The sequence below is a fragment of the Perognathus longimembris genome, chromosome 24 (genome assembly GCF_023159225.1).
Source record: "Perognathus longimembris pacificus isolate PPM17 chromosome 24, ASM2315922v1, whole genome shotgun sequence".
In the NCBI taxonomy this organism is placed as follows: domain Eukaryota; kingdom Metazoa; phylum Chordata; class Mammalia; order Rodentia; family Heteromyidae; genus Perognathus; species Perognathus longimembris.
The window spans coordinates 28,649,675-28,667,200 of NC_063184.1; the positions used below are offsets into that span (position 1 = coordinate 28,649,675).

General features: G+C 41.8%; 1 protein-coding gene across 2 annotated transcripts in view; it reads right to left on the reverse strand.

Annotated features, from left to right (window-relative positions):
- Positions 1 to 16,903, reverse strand: part of Tmem184c (transmembrane protein 184C) — a 24,322-nt gene extending 7,419 nt beyond the window's left edge. The window contains exons 1-11 of one of the 2 annotated variants that reach the window (XR_007209040.1): positions 16,479 to 16,601; positions 16,250 to 16,442; positions 11,826 to 11,956; positions 11,703 to 11,739; positions 10,284 to 10,489; positions 8,730 to 8,804; positions 6,806 to 6,899; positions 5,231 to 5,343; positions 3,694 to 3,793; positions 3,074 to 3,245; positions 2,454 to 2,839 (exon numbers count right to left, since the gene is read on the reverse strand). Coding sequence is in view for 1 of the 2 variants with exons in the window: in XM_048333757.1 (XP_048189714.1) it covers positions 2,574 to 2,839; positions 3,074 to 3,245; positions 3,694 to 3,793; positions 5,231 to 5,343; positions 6,806 to 6,899; positions 8,730 to 8,804; positions 10,284 to 10,489; positions 11,703 to 11,739; positions 11,826 to 11,956; positions 16,250 to 16,372 (1,317 nt within the window). In the remaining variant the exon portion in view is untranslated. Of the gene's footprint in view, positions 1 to 2,103; positions 2,840 to 3,073; positions 3,246 to 3,693; positions 3,794 to 5,230; positions 5,344 to 6,805; positions 6,900 to 8,729; positions 8,805 to 10,283; positions 10,490 to 11,702; positions 11,740 to 11,825; positions 11,957 to 16,249; positions 16,443 to 16,478 lie in introns of those variants that run through there. The other variant, XM_048333757.1, reaches the window with a different exon arrangement.
- Positions 16,904 to 17,526: the final 623 nt, after the last annotated feature.

Sequence of the window (17,526 nt, forward strand, 5' to 3'; positions counted from 1 at the left end):
TTTTTTCTTGGACTTTGCATAGTTGAGTTGCCAGGTGGCGAGATCCATTCTTTCTAAAGGCTGGAAATATTTCATTATCTAGATAAACCAGTTTATCCATTTGTCAGTAGACAAGTGGGTATGTGAAGTGTTGGATATTGTGAATATTTAGATTAATGAGCACAGGAGTGCAGATATCTTGGGCATATCTCTGGGTCATCTTGGTTTACTTTTCATTTCCTTAGAAACCCTCTTGTATGGGCTGGGAATGCGGCTTAGTGGTAGAGTGCTTGCCTAGCATGCATGAAGCCCTGGGTTCGATTCCTCAGTACCACATAAACAGAAAAAGCCAGAAGTGACGCTGTGGCTCAAGTGGTAGAGTGCTAGCCTTGAGCAAAAGAAGCTCAGAGACAGTGCCCAGGCCCTAAGTTCAAGCCCAAGACTGGTTAAAAGAAAAAAAAGCCCTCTGTGGTCCTACCTCCCTGAACCTGCCCAATCATGTTTTCTATAATCTCCATATAGCCTACATTCTCACCTGCAGTTGTTCAAAAGTTCCAAATCCAACATTTGTTATCTTCTGGCTGTGTGTGTGTGCTGGTACAGGGTCTTGAACTCATTTTTTGGCTTATGGCTCTCAGGTGCTCTACCACATGAGCCATGCCTCTGGCTTTTTGCTGGTTACTTGAAAATAAGAATTTCAAGGATTTGTCTGCCTGGGCTGGCTTCAAACTTTCTCAGATCTCAGCCTCCTGAGTAGCTAGGATTATAGGTGTAAGCCACCAGCACCTTAAAATCAGCAGTACTACTGGGAGTTGAACTCAGGGCTTTAAGCTTAATAACCAGGCACTCTACTACTGAGCCAGACATCTAGCCTTGGTTCTTACTGGTTTTTATTTTTGTCATGGGGTTTGAACTCAGGGCCTGGGCACTGTCCCTGGGCCTTTTCACTCAAGACCACCAGTTTGAGCCACAGCTCCACTTCTGGTTTTTAGGTGGTTATGATTGGAAATAGTCTCTTCCTACTCAGGCTGGCTACAAACTGCAATTCTCATTTCTCAGCCTCCTGGGTAGCTGGAAGTACAGGCATGAGCTACTAGCACTCGGCTTTTTTTGAGATAAGGTCTCAAGTCCTACCTGAGCATTTGTCTTGACCATGATCCACCAATTTTAGGGTTCCCATTGCTGGGATGACAAGTGCATCTTATTAACTTTTGAATTGTGTGCCTGGATTAGCCTGGAACTTCAACCTCTGCTTTCCACATAGTTTGGGAGGATATGTACTGCTTTGCCCAGGTATGGGCTTTTGAAAAGGGGGTCTTGCGAACTTTCCTTCCCAAGCTGACCTTGAACCAAGGTCTTCCCATTCTCAGACTTTTGTGCAGTTAGAATTAAAGGCATGAGCCACTAGTGAGCCATTCAAAGTATTTCCCTCTTATAGTAAATTATTAAAACATAACCCTACAAGTACTCTATTTGTAATTAACAAATTTCTTCCAAATACTACATTATATTTTCACTACAATGAGTAAGACCATTTAACCACAATTTACATGAATTTTTTTGGTGGTACTGGGGAATAGGAAATTGAGACCTCACACTTTCTAGGTAGAGCTCCACCAACTTGAGGCACAACCTGTCTTTTTTTAGGTAGGTCTCAAGTTTTTGTCTTGGACTAGCCTCAGACTGTAGCTTCCTGAGTAGCTGGAAATCACGTGTGACCATGCCCAGTTTGTTGGTTGAGATGGGAGTCTAACCCAGGCTGGCCTTGAATCATGATCTCCAATCTCTGCCTCCTGAGTAATTGGGATTACAAGTATCCACTTTTAATAGTACTAAACTTCCTTGTGTCCCTAATCAAGAATTCTGGTAAGCTTGGGCACCAGCGGCTCATGCCTATAATCCTAGCAACTCAGGAGGCTGAGATCTAAAGATTGAATGAAGTTCAAAGCCAGCCTGGCAATTAACTACTAGAAAACCGGAAGTGGTGCTGTGGCTCAAAGTGGTAGAGCGCCAGCCTTGAGCAAAAAGCTCAGGGACAGCGCCCAGGCCCTGAATTCATACCCCATGACTGACAAAAAAAATTGTAAAACATCAAGCTTACATTTGTAGAATGAGACATGAAGGTTGCAGAAAAGGATAAATTCTTATTTATTGAAAGACATTCAATTGAGAAGTAGAGAAATAATTGTTAGGTAAGCTTATATGGCACATGATTATGAGTAAGTTCCACTAATTCATATTTCTGGGTTATGCCTTCTGTCCAGAGCATTATATTCATGCAGCAGTAGTAGGAAGAATTGCATTTTTTTTCTTTGTCCATCTTCTTGATAAAGTAATGCCAGGAACATTCAGCTGTAGTCATTTTCTATGGTTTTGAGTATGTGATACTCTAAATGTTGGGAAATCAAGTCTAAGTCTAGGAAATTTAGACTGATTATTTGTGATATACAAAACACATACATACAGAAATCCACCTATCTTTGTGTTGACGTTCTCCCATCATTTATAGCCTGTCTCAAGCACGAAATTCTGAGCCGTAGGATACCGGGCAGTGAAACCCTATGGTGGTGGCGGTTTGCGTCTTTCTTCATTGTTCAGGAGTCCTTGGGTTTATGTGAGGGCTCTGCGTTCCCTTCCTCAGTGTCGCTAAGTACTTCATCAGCCTCGTGAGCTGTGGTAGGTGTCGTCTGGGGAGTCACCGTGTGTCCAAACCCTTGGTAGTGACCCATGGGTGAAGGTGGCACCGAAGAGGCCACAGAAATGGCATCTTGTGATGACGATGATAACAAACTGGTGTGTTCATTTTGATCTTGGTCTTCAGGAAAGAATTTTTTCCTGGGATGTCCCCTGACTGTCCGTCCTTTAAAATAATATAAAAATGTCTGCCTTAGCCAGAAGTTATTACACCATTATAAACTTAACCATTTTCAACATAAGCTCCCTTCTCCCTCCCGATCTTCCAAACTTGAAGAATGGGCCATGGGTACTGTGCTTTTAAAACAATAACAGTACCTGTATCTTAAACAATGAGCAATGAGTGAATTGCTTTAGACCTGCGATAACCTGTGTATTAAGTGAATTAAGTGGTACTTACCAACATGCCTTACTTGTTCAGAAATATCATCTCTGATGTCTGAAACATCCCACATGGCAAGAAAGGAATCGAAGCACGAGCCCTCTTCTGCTTCTTGGACGTATGGTTTATAGGAGAATGTGTAGTGATGAGCAATAGCAGCGAGGAACATCTCAATACAGATAATGAAGTCCTACAACCACAGCAACAAAAAAAACCCTCAATGGTTGTCAGGTTGTCAAATTGCCATTCTCAAGTATTTTCCAAAGGTACTTAAATATTTATTCATAGCTTTTCCCTAAAATTATATTTACTTTTCCATACTTAGTTTCACTTCAAATTTTAAATCTATTTTATATTACTGAAACCAAGTATTTCTTAGCACATTGTATTCTCAACCCATAATCTTAAGGACTGAAGGGAAAAATACAGTAAAAAACATGGACTAGAAAAACAAGAATCCAGATTCTATTTCTTATTCTATTCCAATTCTGTAATTATGGCTAGTTTCTCTAGGGCCTACTGTCATCCATATTGTATGGAGAGAGAATGACAGTCGTAGCCTTGGGTTTAGTGGAGCTAGCGTGGAAACCCTTAGGAGAGAGGAGAGTTCTGTGGAACTTTGAGATCGCGGTGCTTACCTGGAGTCCGGTGGCCACAGCTTCTACAGTTTGCCATTCCCATGTATGCTTTTCAGAAATAACGCCAACTTTTACCAACAAAGCAATAACTACTGCTTGCCTATATGTTAGGAAAAGGTAAACGCCAAATCTATATCAAGCATAAAATGAGCAGTTGTTTTAAAAATATGCCATTAAAAAAACTTAATCACCACCACCCTGACTTCATAGCATCTCCTGAGTAAATTGCATCTATACAAGAAACCTTTGCTGCTTTACAAGTCTATTCTACTGCAGCTTCATCAGATGAGTTAGGCATTCTCAGAGGTTGGCACTTGTGGAACAGATGTATAGTCTTTTGGACTCAGGGCCTGAGCACTGTTCCTGCTCAAAGCTAGCACTCTGCCACTTGAGCCACAGCGCCACTTCTGGCCATTTTCTATATATGTGGTGCTGGGGTATCGAACCCAGGGCCTCATGTATATGAGGCAAGCACTCTTGCCACTAGGCCATATTCCCAGCCCTTAAAATCATTCTTGATGAAGTGTTGTAGCTAGACACAAACTGAGAAGGGTCTCAAGATGGAATCATAACTGAACACATCAAATAAAACTAGGAACAACATCCCCCACCATCAATTACAACAGCAAAAGTAGATGAATTCTCAGAAATTCTTAAATACAAAAATTCACTTCAGTGTTGTTTATAATGGTGAAAAAATTTAGTAAGACTGATGAACAAATTAAATCAACAATACTAAGCAAAAGCTCTAAATAAAACTGGTTTTATTGACAGAGAACTATCACTTGTACAGAAATGTTTTTTTTTTTTGGAGCATCATGGATATTCTTTTCCTCTTTTTATTCTCTTTTTTTTTTTTTTTGGCCAGTCCTGGGGCTTGGTCTTAGGGCCTGAGTACTGTCCCTGGCTTCTTCTTGCTCAAGGCTAGCACTCTGCCACTTGAGCCACAGCGCCACTTCTGGTCATTTTCTGTATATGTGGTGCTGGGGAATTGAACCCAGGGCCTCATGTATACAAGGCAAGCATTCTTGCCACTAGGCCATATCCCCAGCCCCTCTTTTCCTCTTTTTATATTATTTTTATTTTGTTTAATTTCTGTACTTGTTTCTAGGACCTCCTACTACTGATCCTTTAATAAACTTCTTTTCCCTTTTTCCTCCCCTTACTGCTATCCTCTGAATCAAACCCAGGGTCTCTATTAATAGTAAGTGCTCTTCCTATGAGCTAATTTCCAGCCCCATTCTTGTATTTAAATTTTTTTGAATTATTTTCTCACATCATTAAAGATTCTATATCTGTCATCTTCCAAACTTGATAGTATTTTCTTTTATGACAGTCATAATTGTAAAGATTCCTTAGTATTGAGATAGTTTTTTTTTTATGAATAGTACAGTGACCAGCTCATTATTCTTTATGATAATCCTACAAGGGATAAAGGGATAAATATTTTGAGAGTAGAGACATTTTAATCAATCATGAAGATTAATGTAATTACAAGAATTTCCCTTAAGACTACTGAACAGAAATCAACACTTACCAAAAAGAAACAAAAACCACCAGCTTTACACAGAGAAATTTGCCAACAGGTTGGATAGGACTGAGCTCTTCTTTGAGTACTTTATAAAACAGCAGGAGACAATACATGGCAAACTGGAGACAAAATTAATATTCAAACTTATTCATAGTAAGAATAAATAAGTATAGTAATAGGAATTATGGCTATATAAATCACAGACCTGATAAGAGTGATATTTCAAATACTACATGAGTCTTATGTTCCCTTTCTTCATTCTGGCTGATCCAATATCTTCAATTCCAATATCTGCCATTCAAGTCAGTCACTGAACTCCAGGGCCTGATGCTAGGCAAACTAGGCAAACACTCTGTCCCTGAGCTATATACTGCCAGCTATACACACTGGCTCTTAAATACCTGCCACGAACTAAATTTACTTTTTCTCAGCCATTGTCTTTAGTTCAGTTACCTTTTCCATATATTAAATAGGACTGTTAGTATTATTCCTATCTGTATGGAGCAACACAGCATCAGTCTTACTGTGATTTTTTGCATGTAGCTGGTGTTCTACCATTTCAGCCATGTCTCTAGTCTTACATTTTGCTGGTTAATGGGAGAGGGGTCTCAAACTTTTCTTCATAGGCTGGCTTTGAACCTTGCTCTTTCAGGTCTCCTCCTCACTAGCTAGGATTACAGGCATGAACCACTGGTGCCTGACTCAAGAACTGTATTAATGACTGCCTAACATTGTAGTCAAAAGACGATTACAGTCCAGCAGCCTCTATCAGCCTTGGATTGTTCCCAGCCCCTTTTTATTATAATAGGCTTCAACATTCACAACAAAAATATTTCTGTACTTAGAAGACATTTCATTCTTTAGGAGACAGTCCCATAACAGGAATTACACTGGTCACAAAGAAGAGGAACATTTGGATACATAGCCATTTAATATTGTGAAGCTTTAATACTGCACATGTATGCCACTGCATTTGAATTATTCTACTAAAAGCATTAACCAAAGATTATAAATAACATGCACATTTTTTAGACTCATACAAATTGTGTACCTTTAGATCACTTTGAGTTTTAGAACACTAGCCTTTAAAACTCAAGTTTTTATTTTCCTTTAGAACTAGAGAACAGAGAATTGTATTCTCAGTTTAATTTAAACTCCAAACTGTTGTATACTGGTTAGCCATTTCCTTTTACTACATATTCCTAGTGCATATATTTTCCTTATTAGAGTATTGTGCTTATATTTAAGACACCCATACTGCAATTCCATGAGTAATAAACATGACCAATACATCATGTGTAAGTCATCAAACAATAGATACTGTTATATCTTTATATTTTATAAGGCTCTAAATTGCTTTGTATAACTTAAAACTTTTCCTTCAAAAAAGAAACTACCTAAAAAATGTAGAATCACAGAAGCTAAGTACAGTGAAGAACAATGAAGATTTGCAAGGTGTAATCATAGCATGTAGTCCATGTGGATGACTGCAATTTTAGGCCAGTTTAGGCGGGATACCTGGTGTGCCATATGCTCAACTCAGACTATTTCAAGAACAGGAAAAGAAAAAGCTTTACTTACCAATTGTGACATATTATTTATGATAACCAAGTAAGTCCAAGCATTTGAAAAGCTAAAGTTCCCTTCATCATATATACCGACCAGTTCACAGATTCTAAAAAATGGTAAAAAATAAGGCAACTTTATTATGAACCAAATGACACATTTTAAAATACACTTGACAGTATTGCTTAATTCACAGGTTGGACTGGGTATGGCAGGATTCACCTGGTTAGATACATCTAATTAGGAGGTAGTGGTAGAGGGTTCTGGTCCAAGGCCATCCTAAGGCAAAAAGCATTAGAATCTACCCGAAAACCTACAGCAAAAAGGCTGGGGGTGGGGATCATGTGGTAGAGTATCTGCCTATTGAGGTCAAACCCTAGAACCAACATAGTAGGTAAGTCGGTAGAAGGAAGGAAGGCGTGCAGGCAGGCAGGCAGGCATAGATAGAATTGATAGATGTCAAATTACCATGTGCTTTCATATGAAGAATCTAGATAGAGCTAAAGGACTATGGGTGGTAGAACGAGTGGGAAGGGGGGCTGGGTTGGGGAGAACATGATCCAAGTGCACGGGATGAATATGGAAAGGTCCTAACCTATTTTTAAGCAGATGCAAGAAAGATTACAAGGGAGGGCTCAGGTGGGAGTGAGGACAACAGAATAATGGAGTGAAGATGATCAAAACATATTGAACAATAACAATGAAATCCTCACTAATGAAATTTAGAATTCATTTGAATGCTGTACATAATCACATGAATTTGGCTAGAGTTGGCTGAAAAATTGAAAGTTTTCTGAAATGTTCTTACATTATTATCTCACTAATTGAAGGAAAGACCAAATGTTGAATTAAGAAAAAAATACTTTAAAAACCTATGCTTCTTAATTTGAAATTTCATTGTCAAACATATGATGCACTTATAACTATAGTATATTTTTCCCCTTATGTTTTGGAGAAAGTATTATGACAATGTAAATCCCTTTGGATAAATGGTACTACTGGTAGGTGGAACATATAATCTACCTGCGTAAATTGACATTCTTGAATTTTTAGAGGTAATCCTGCCAGGTAGACTAAGATAGTCATTTTTACCTCAAATTCTCTACCTTGGAAGTGTTTTAAAGAGAACTCTAACTTGTTCTTTGGAAGATTGTACTTAATGTTCTTTCAATTAACTATAAGTAAAGCTGCGCGCTGGTGGCTCACGCCTGTAATCCCCAGCTACTCAGGAGGCTGAGATCCGAGGATCTCGGGTCAAAGCCAGCCTGGGCAGGAAAGCCCGTGAGACTCTTATCTCCAATGAACCACCAGAAAACCCCAAGCTCAAAGTGTGAGTGCTAGCCTTGAGCGGAAAAAGCCCAGGGACAGTGGCTAGGCCCTGAACTCCAGCCCCACAACTGACAAAAATGAAACCAAAACAGCTCAACTTTATTTTCATGAAATAGTTTTTATAGGGCTGGGAATATGGCCTAGTGGCAAGAGTGCTTGCCTCGTATACATGAAGCCGAGTTCAATTCCCCAGCACCACATATATAGAAAATGGCCAGAAGTGGCGCTGTGGGTCAAGTGGCAGAGTGCTAGCCTTGAGCAAAAGGAAGCCAGGGACAGTGCTCAGGCCCTGAGTCCAAGGCCCAGGACTGGCAAAAAAAAACCAAAAAAAAAAACAAAAATAGTTTTTATAAAGCTGTATGATCTAACATTTGAAAGAATCCCCTCCCCCCCAGTGCTTTATCATATGTTCGATAGAGGCTATGCTGATTCTTTGCCTCTAAATTGTCATTTTCTTTCTTAGTAGAGAAGGCTTTTTATATACACTGGTTTTTATGGCAGACTAGACTTGTACTGTAAACAAGTAAACTAACATACTCTGGTTTTTTTTTTTTAACTCGGCTATTCCTTATTTAAGGATTAAAAAAAATAGTCATGTTAAGATACTCACAAAGCAACAATGGTGGTGAAGGGCCTGACAACCGTGTACTGCAGCACACCCAGTTTGCACCTGAACAGCAGTACTCTGCAAAGGAAAAAGGACTTCTTAGTATATCAGTTTCTCATCTTCAAGGCTGCCACGTGAACAGTATTTAGACGAATGGCATTAAATTCATGTGTAATTCCTTAAGTTTAGTCATCTCTCAGATGGCAGTGGAGACAGCAAAGAAATGATCTAAATGCTATTTGTGAAATTATTTGACAACTGTATCTTCTGAAAGATCACCCCTGAGTTCCAGAATAGTGTAACATAGAATAAAAGAAAACAGAAGTGAGTCCCTGCTTTAGATCTGAATTGTCCTCCAAAGGCCTCAGACGGTGGTAAGGCCTCGTGGGAGGGGAAGTTATGCCACGGAGGGTATGCCCTTGAAGGGAGAAGTTGAGGCTGCAGGAGGTGAACAGGTCTGCTCCTCCACGTTCTCCTACCATGGTATGCCGAGCCACTGATGGTTAACAGCAATGGCCAACCAACCAGGAACTCTGAACCTAGCCAACTGAAGCTTTTATTAAGCTAATTATCTCAGGAATTGCGTCCACGACAGAAAGCAACTAACAGACCTTGAAGAGTAAGTAGAAACTCATGTACATGAAGTGTTATCTAGTAGTTGGGCGCTAGTAGCACGTACCTGTAATCCTAGCTACCCAGGAGGCTGAGATCTGAGGATTGTGGTTCCAAGCCAGGCTGAGCAGGAAGTCTATGAAACTCTTATCTCCCGTTAAGCAGAAAACCAGATGTGGCGCTGTGGCTGAAAGTGGTAGAAGTGCTAACCTCAAACAGAAGAGCTCAGCAACAGTGCCCACCTAGGGCCTGAGTTCAAGCCCCATGACCAACAACAAAAGGGTCTACTTTGTCTAATTTCTAAAAGCTGCCAGTTCTTTGTATATCACTGCGAAATTATCTATCATTTGACAATCTCATACACTTTAGAAACTTCCTTTGAACTCTCTTTCTGGAGCTTGATTCAACTCAGGGCCCGGGGCGCTGTCCCTGAGCTTTTTGCTCAATCAAAGCTAGCACTCTACCACTTGAGCCACCGCTCCACTTGTGGTTTTCAACTGGAGATAAGAGCCACAGACTTTCCTGCCCAGGCTGGCGTTGAACCACAGTCGGTCAGATCTTAGCCTCTTGAGTAGCTAGGACTACAGGAGGGAGCCACCAATGCCTGACTTCTTCAAGTCTTTTTTAAACTTGCTGTGTGATCTTGTGTAAGATTGGTAGACTTTGGTCCTTAATTGGAAAAGGATGTTGAGTTAAATATTTCTAAGGTTATCTCTTGTAATATGCTATTGAACTTTTCTGCTTGGATGAACAATATAAAAAATCCAAAAAAAAAACCCCCCAATATGGACATTGAACGTTGTATTTTGTTTGTTAGCTTCCAAATTTGATGACAAACTAAAACAAAGGTAGGGCCTCTTCTTTATGTCCTGCTCTTAGTACCTAAAATCTTGCCTTGCAGAGAGCTGACAGCAAACACTGAGGGAGTAAAATCCAAGAACTTACTCTCCCATAGGCCATGGTGGACAGCAACATAATGGAGGGAAATGTTTCTGCTGATCTTTGGCTTCAAGGATTAATACCAGATTAGGATATCGATTAGTTAGGTAGTTGGTAAGGAATCCCATGAAGTTGTAGATGACATAGGCTTCATAGCATTCTCTGCAGGTATCCACATAGATCGCAATGCTGGGATATTTCAAAGCTATCCACTGTGGAAAGACATGTATGTTAAAAAGAGTTACAGCCTAGATACCACACAATTCATTACCTTAAGCTACTATTTAAACCTGAGATCTTGACACATACATTAAACACTTCAGAGTTTATCACTATGACGTGTACTAGTTTGGAGAGGGAGGGGCGGACAAAAACAGAAAGATACAGAGGGAGTGTGTGTGTCTGTTTTCTGGGAATCGAATGCAGTGTACTGTGGAGCTATTATATCAGTCCTGTGAAAGGAACTTCCAAAAGTAATTCAATTTAAAAAAGGAGAGGTGTTTGGGATACATAATGAATATGAAAAGAGAAGTTGAATTACTTGAGTTTCTCAAACCTGAAATTTTTCTTAACATGATCATAGAGAATGCTACGAGAGCCATTTCCGTTACATTGAATCAAACGACAGCAGTCTGGACACAGTCAGTTGTCCTCACCTTCAGATAGATCCCCACCCACAACAATGACAGGAATTCACCCAGCCTCAGCTACACACATTTCAAACAGACAGAAACCAACCAGAAAAAAAAGAATAGTCCATACCCTCTACATTTGATTGGCCAGGTACAGACTTTCATTTCTTAAAAAATATCGTATAACAATCACAAAGCATTTACACTGTACCAGGTATTATAATCTAGAGATGACAGGAACAAATACTATCTATGTGAGGAGCTTAAGAGGCCCAATAGATTCTGTTGTCTGTGGAGTAGACTGGCTCCAAGACCCTGGGAAGCAGGGTGGCGACCGTAATTGAAAACATTACATTCTTTAAAAGGACCAAAAGCCACCAGTTTGAAAGCTTATACAAAAAATAAATAAATAAAAAGTAGATACACAGAAATTATCTACAAGTGGACATTTTCACTTTTATTAATCTGATTCCTGTGAATATGTGCTTTCACTACCTTAAGCATTCTGTAAGTCCAGTATACTATTGTCAAACAAGTTCTTTTTTTTTTTTTTTTGGCCAGTCCTGGGCCTTGGACTCAGGGCCTGAGCACTGTCCCTGGCTTCTTCCCGCTCAAGGCTAGCACTCTGCCACTTGAGCCACAGCACCGCTTCTGGCCGTTTTCTGTATATGTGGTGCTGGGGAATCGAACCTAGGGCCTCGTGTATCCGAGGCAGGCACTCTTGCCACTAGGCTATATCCCCAGCCCTGTCAAACAAGTTCTTAGTTAATGAAATAAAAGTAAACATACTTACACTATCTAAACTGTATATGGGTACCATCCAAAGAATCCTAAAAGAAAACAAAAGCATTTTTATGTCATATTTATGAAATAGGCTAAGACAGCATTAGTAGAATGAAGACATATTAAGATTGACCTTATTATTGGTTTTTGTAGCTCAGGTTGTGTGTAATGCACTAAATGTTGCAGTATCACCCAAAGAGAGATGGGTATGGTCAACAGCAGAAAGATGCCAGCAATAAACCACGCCTTGGTGTGTATTCCAACCTTAAGAAACAGAAGAACACATTAGTATACATTCTAATATTGAAACCAAACAGCCCAAAACCGTATTTTTATTTCTTAAATTTTGGTTTGATTACTAGTAAGGCTCAGTACTTTTCAATATTGATAATTAGCTATTTCATCTTCAAAACAAAATAGATTTTTTATGTTGTTTTTTTTTTTTTTGGAGCGAGAGGACTGAGACTTTTGTAATAATTCCTCCTTTCCAACCCCCACCCCATTTTTTGCCAGTACTGGGGGTTGGATGCAGGACCTCAAACTTGTTCAAGGCTGGAACTCTACCACTGGAGCCACACCTCCAGCTCAGCCTTTTTTTCTGATTATTCTGGAAATAGAGTCTTTTTTTTTTTGCCGGTCCTGGGGCACTGTCCCTGAGTTTTGTTTTGTTTTTTTTGCTCAAGGCTAGCACTCTACCACTCGAGCCACAGGGCCACTTCTGGCTTTTCCTGTTTATGTGATACTGAGGAACTGAACCCAGGGCTGCTTCTTGTGGACTTTTCTGACTAAGCTGGTTTTCAACTGTGATCTTCTAGGTCCCAGCTTCCGGAGTCAGGATTACAGGGATGAAGCACTGGTTGGTGCTCGCTTACATTAGCTTTTAATTTTGTTTTGTGCTGGTCCTTGGGGCTTGAACTCAGGACCTGGGCACTGTCCCTGAACTTTTTTTTCCCCCCTCAAGTCTAGCACTTTATACCACTTGAGCCACAGCTCTGCTCCCGGCTTTCAAGTAGTTGATTGAAGATAATGAACTTTCCTGCCCAGGCTGGTTTCCAGATCTCAACCCTGAGTATCTAGGATTACAAGCACGAGCCACCTGAGCCTGGCTCTTTATCAGCTTTTTAAGCATTAAGAATATAAAAACATTATAACCCCCTCCACACACACACACACTGGCTTTTATATTTGATTTAGTTTGAAGATATATAAAGGTTTCTAAATTTTCTGTGAATCAAGTTTAAAAATATTTTAAAGGCTTATGTTTGCTTTTATGCACGTATTTCCTTGTTTTTATGCACAAAATCTACCAACATTTTCTTCAAACTTTTATTGATAATTATTTTAGTACGCAGGATAGGGTGCACACAGGCTCTCACTTTTCATCCTAGCTACTCGGGAGGCGGAGATGTAGGGATCACAGTTTGAAGCCAATCTGGGCAGAAAAAGTCCGCGGTACTCTTACTTCCAATAAACTACTCAGACAAAGCTGGAAGAAGGGGCTGTGGCTCAAGTGGTAGAGCACAAGCCTTGAGCACAGAGGCTCAGGAACAGGGACAAGGCCATGAGATCAAGCCCAAGGACTGGCAAAAAAAAAGTAAAATCTTTTTTTTTTTTTTTTTTTTGCCAGTCCTGGGCTTTTGGACTCAGGGCCTGAGCACTGTCCCTGGCTTCTTTTTGCTCAAGGCTAACACTCTACCACTTGAGCCACAGCGCCACTTCTGGTCGTTTTCTGTCTACGTGGTGCTGGGGAATCGAACCCAGGGCTTCAAGTATACAAGGCAAGCACTCTTGCCACTAGGCCATATCCCCAGCCCCAAAAAGTAAATTCTTACAGGTATGAAAACAATACTTAGGATGTTCTGATGATAGCTGGCTATTTGCTTGATATTTTTTGCTAATACTTTTTACATTCTTTACAACCAGTTGTACAAGTTTCACCCTGACACATCCATATGTGTGTGTAACACCCTTCCTCACTCTCCCTTATGCCATTTTCCACTTCCCAAACCAATCTCAATAAGCACTTACTGTTCCATTTTCACACATGTATGTAGTATTTTGACCATATCCTACCTCGCTAAGTTCTTTACATGCATTACCCCTCCAAGTTAAGGACCACTGCAAGAATGCCATCCAAACAAACTGTTAATATGTAGTATTTCTCTTACACAACAGTATCAACTCAGGGCATTACAATTTGAAAAATCTTTGCAAGGTAATTATCTGATCGATATGTTTTTCTCTAAAAGCTCAATCTCTAAAAATAATGCTTGAAATCATCCAGTCATGAAGCAGAACACTTTGTTATTTGAACTTCTGTCCTTTTGGGACATTATGATAGAATGAATTATATACTATACATACTGCCCTAAAGTGATTACTGTTTTTCTTTAAAGAAAAAAGCAGGTATTTATTTTTTATATTGAGGGGGTTTGTGCAGTTAATAAAGCTGCATAATTAATACATCTGCATAATTAAGATAGAACCAAAGTCCACAATTTTCAGTTTTCACTGTTTTGAACAAGGTTTTAAAAAATCCATTAGACTCCTCTCTCCAATTAACCACCAAAAAGCTGGAAGTGGAGCTGTAGGTCAAATGATAGAGCAAAAAAGCACAGGGTCAATACCTAGGCCCTGAACTCAAGCCCCAAGACTGTAACCAAAAAAAAAAGTATTTCAGTATTTCTCAATGACCTAAGATAGTAGCATAAACGTTTTTAGAGCTCTAGTGAGGATGATCATTAAGAACAGTACTGCCAAGTAGTTTTAATGTTCACATTTGTTTTACGACTATCAGTCGAAGAAGTAGAACACTTGAAAGGATGTGGTTATGACTAATGAAGGCCAAGCATCCATACAGTGTACTATAAGGAAGAGAGTTCTGCTGCAAACAATCAGAAAACAAGTGATTAGGAAAATGAGTCATTACAGCATAGTCAAGCCAAATTTAAAATATCCTGTACTATAGTATTTTTAACTTGCGTGATATGGAGCTGTCATCAGTATTATTCTTACACTGGGTCAGCCAAGAAGTTAGGGTTTTGTGTATTTGGCTTACAGAATGAAGAGATAAGTAGCTTTTTTTCCTAAGGTAACTTGAGGAAAGAGAAGAAAGAAAAAACAACTCTCCCTTGGCAAAATTCTTTAAAACAGAATAAAGACAAATGGAGAGTGTTTCTGGGCCTAACTTTCCCAAGAGAAAGACAACCAACCTACAAAGAACTCTGTGGGTGGTAAGAATGAGGCATGGTGAACTTTCTATGGAGCAGAGTCATCACAACAGTTATCTGACATACTTGATTTCAAGGACAGACACTCTAAGAGAAAGTGTGAGGGAAATCGTTTCAGTTGTAAAGATGGAGTGGCCAGCCATTCCAATGGATGATAATTTGTCCCACTGTAGGCAATGGAATATGAGCTATAAGATCCTCCTCTTTTCGACTACTTCAGCCCCCTACTTCTCCTGTGACCTATGGTTGAAAGGACATGAGTTTTTCATCCAAAAATGTCTCTGAACACAACCCAAAGTATACCTAATGTTCAAGAATATACAGATAAGGTGTTGAAGTCTAATTCTCACCTATTACTGTACAAGAAAAAGCATTACTTTTTCAATGAAATAATTTTAAGTCAGCAGGGAATGTAAACAAGGCAATTTAGTGAACACACAAAACACAAATGTCTGGTACAGTAACTGTAAAATTCATTTCCATCATAAGAGACTTGAACTGAGTGAGGTCTTGTAGCTCTTCTAAAATAAGTGCTTCTCCATAAAAGTTCTGATTATTGTAATTTGAAGTTCACTGTACATTTTTCCAGAGTATGTACATCTTAGGTAAGCATTTACTTTGGGGTTTCCAGCTTGAAGCACTTATTGATGTCACAATAAGAACATGACATAAAAATACACTGGGTACTCTTTTCAAAACCTAGATTTAGGTAAGAGATTAATCTCAAAAACAGGAATAAAGTCAAATCAATTAGTATTCTTTTGTTTGGGAAGGTGGCTAAAACCTAATACATGGTTTTCAAGGCAGTTCATTTGATCTAGTTATCCAGTATCTGAACATCAGATCAGATGTCAGGAATAGAGTTACTTATTTCCTTGAGGGACTCGACAGATGGCTATACATTTCACAGTAGTGCCAGTCCTGGGGCTTGAACTTAGCTTGGCCGCTGTCCTGAGCTTTTGTGCTCAGGGCTAGCTGGAGCTACAGCTCGACTTCCATCCAGCTTTGTGGTGGTTAATTGGGAGATGAGTCTCATGGACTTTCCTACCTGGGGGGTGGTATCGAACTGTGATCCTCAGATCCCGGCCTCCTGACACACTAATCCGCTATGCTGATAATGCTTAAGAGTATTTCCTTCACCCTGGCTCGCCTTCACCGGTAGCGTGAAGGACGGCAATCAATCAATCAATCAATCAGGTTTGGGCCCGAACATGATTTTCGGATACCAAGTTTTGGGGGCTCCAGGGTCGAGATGGGCGTCTCTTGTTTTTCCCCAACCTTTGATGGAAGAAAAGGGGTAGAGGCGGACGGCACAGGTCCCTCTTACCTCCAGTTTCTGTAATTCCCACACGCACAGGGGAACCGCCACGACTATGGACACCAGGTAGATGACCACGGCTAGGGGTCGAATCCACTGTCTCCAGTTCCTCCAGGTGCACGTGCAAGGCATGTTTTCGCATCGATCAGCTCCGGGCAGCGAGGACAAAGGGCTGTGGAGGGAGGTGGTGCCGGCGGGGAGGGAGCCTTATTCTCCGAGGCGGGGGTGGTGGGGGGATCCGTCTCCACTCGTGGGCTTCGGGGAAAGGGCGGCCGGGCGGGTGACTTCACCAACCGCCGGAGCCGCCTCCTGGGCCGGCGCGGGGCCCTGTGTCGCCGCAGCGGCGGACGCCGGGGGTCTCGCTGTCAGGGAGCAGGGCGGGCCGCATCCTCTCTCTCCGCCAACCCGCAGCCGCTGCCCGGCTCGACCTCGCCGCCGGAGGCGCCGGGCGGGGCCGTGGCCCTCACCTGGGGATCGCGCTCCGCGGGGCCGGCACCATGGCCTCCTCCAGGACGGCGCCCTCAGGGACCGGCCTTCTACGGACCCTGCCCCCCCGGCGGCTCGGCCCCGCGGCTGCCGGCTGCCTCGCTCTTCTCTCGCCGGCCTCAACACCTTCCCCACCCGCCCTGCGCTCGCAGGAGTCGGGCCGCCCGGCTCTGCGGATCAAACCGGGCCCCAGCGTTCCCTCACTCCCTCGCTCGGGACATGCCCCCGCGGCGGAACTCAAGGCCACACCAGGGGCTGCGGCAACCGCTTCCGCTTCCGCCCCTGCCCCCTGAAGCTGGTGATTGGTTGTCGACGTCAAACGGGGGCCGCCCCATCCGGCTCGCTCCTGTCTCTGATTGGTCGCTTCCGGAGGGGCGTGGCCCTGGGGGAGTTGCGTGCCCGGGCGAGCGGGAAAAGCAGCTGAGGGGAGCCGGCGAGGCGATTGATTGAGTCGTACTTTCTGGAAGCTGTAGGTAGGAATTGGGAACGTTTGAAGAACACCCGCCACCCCCCCCCCACACCCCGACCCCGACACCTTTCTCACCTTATTCCGGCTAAAAGACGGTGTTTTGGTGAGGGGGGGGGGGCTTTACTGTGGAGCCGAAGAGAGAGAGCCAGGGCCAGTTTCCTCAAAGCGAAGGTTCTGGAATAAAGACAGGAGAAAGGGCAAAAAGTGCAATGCTTGGTTGTCAGTCGGCGTCTAGAATCTAGGGACCCGAGGAGGGGAGCCGTGTGGTCACTTCTGAGTTGTGTGCAGCAGGATCCCTTTAAAAACAGCTTCAGTGTTGGAAGCAGGTGCG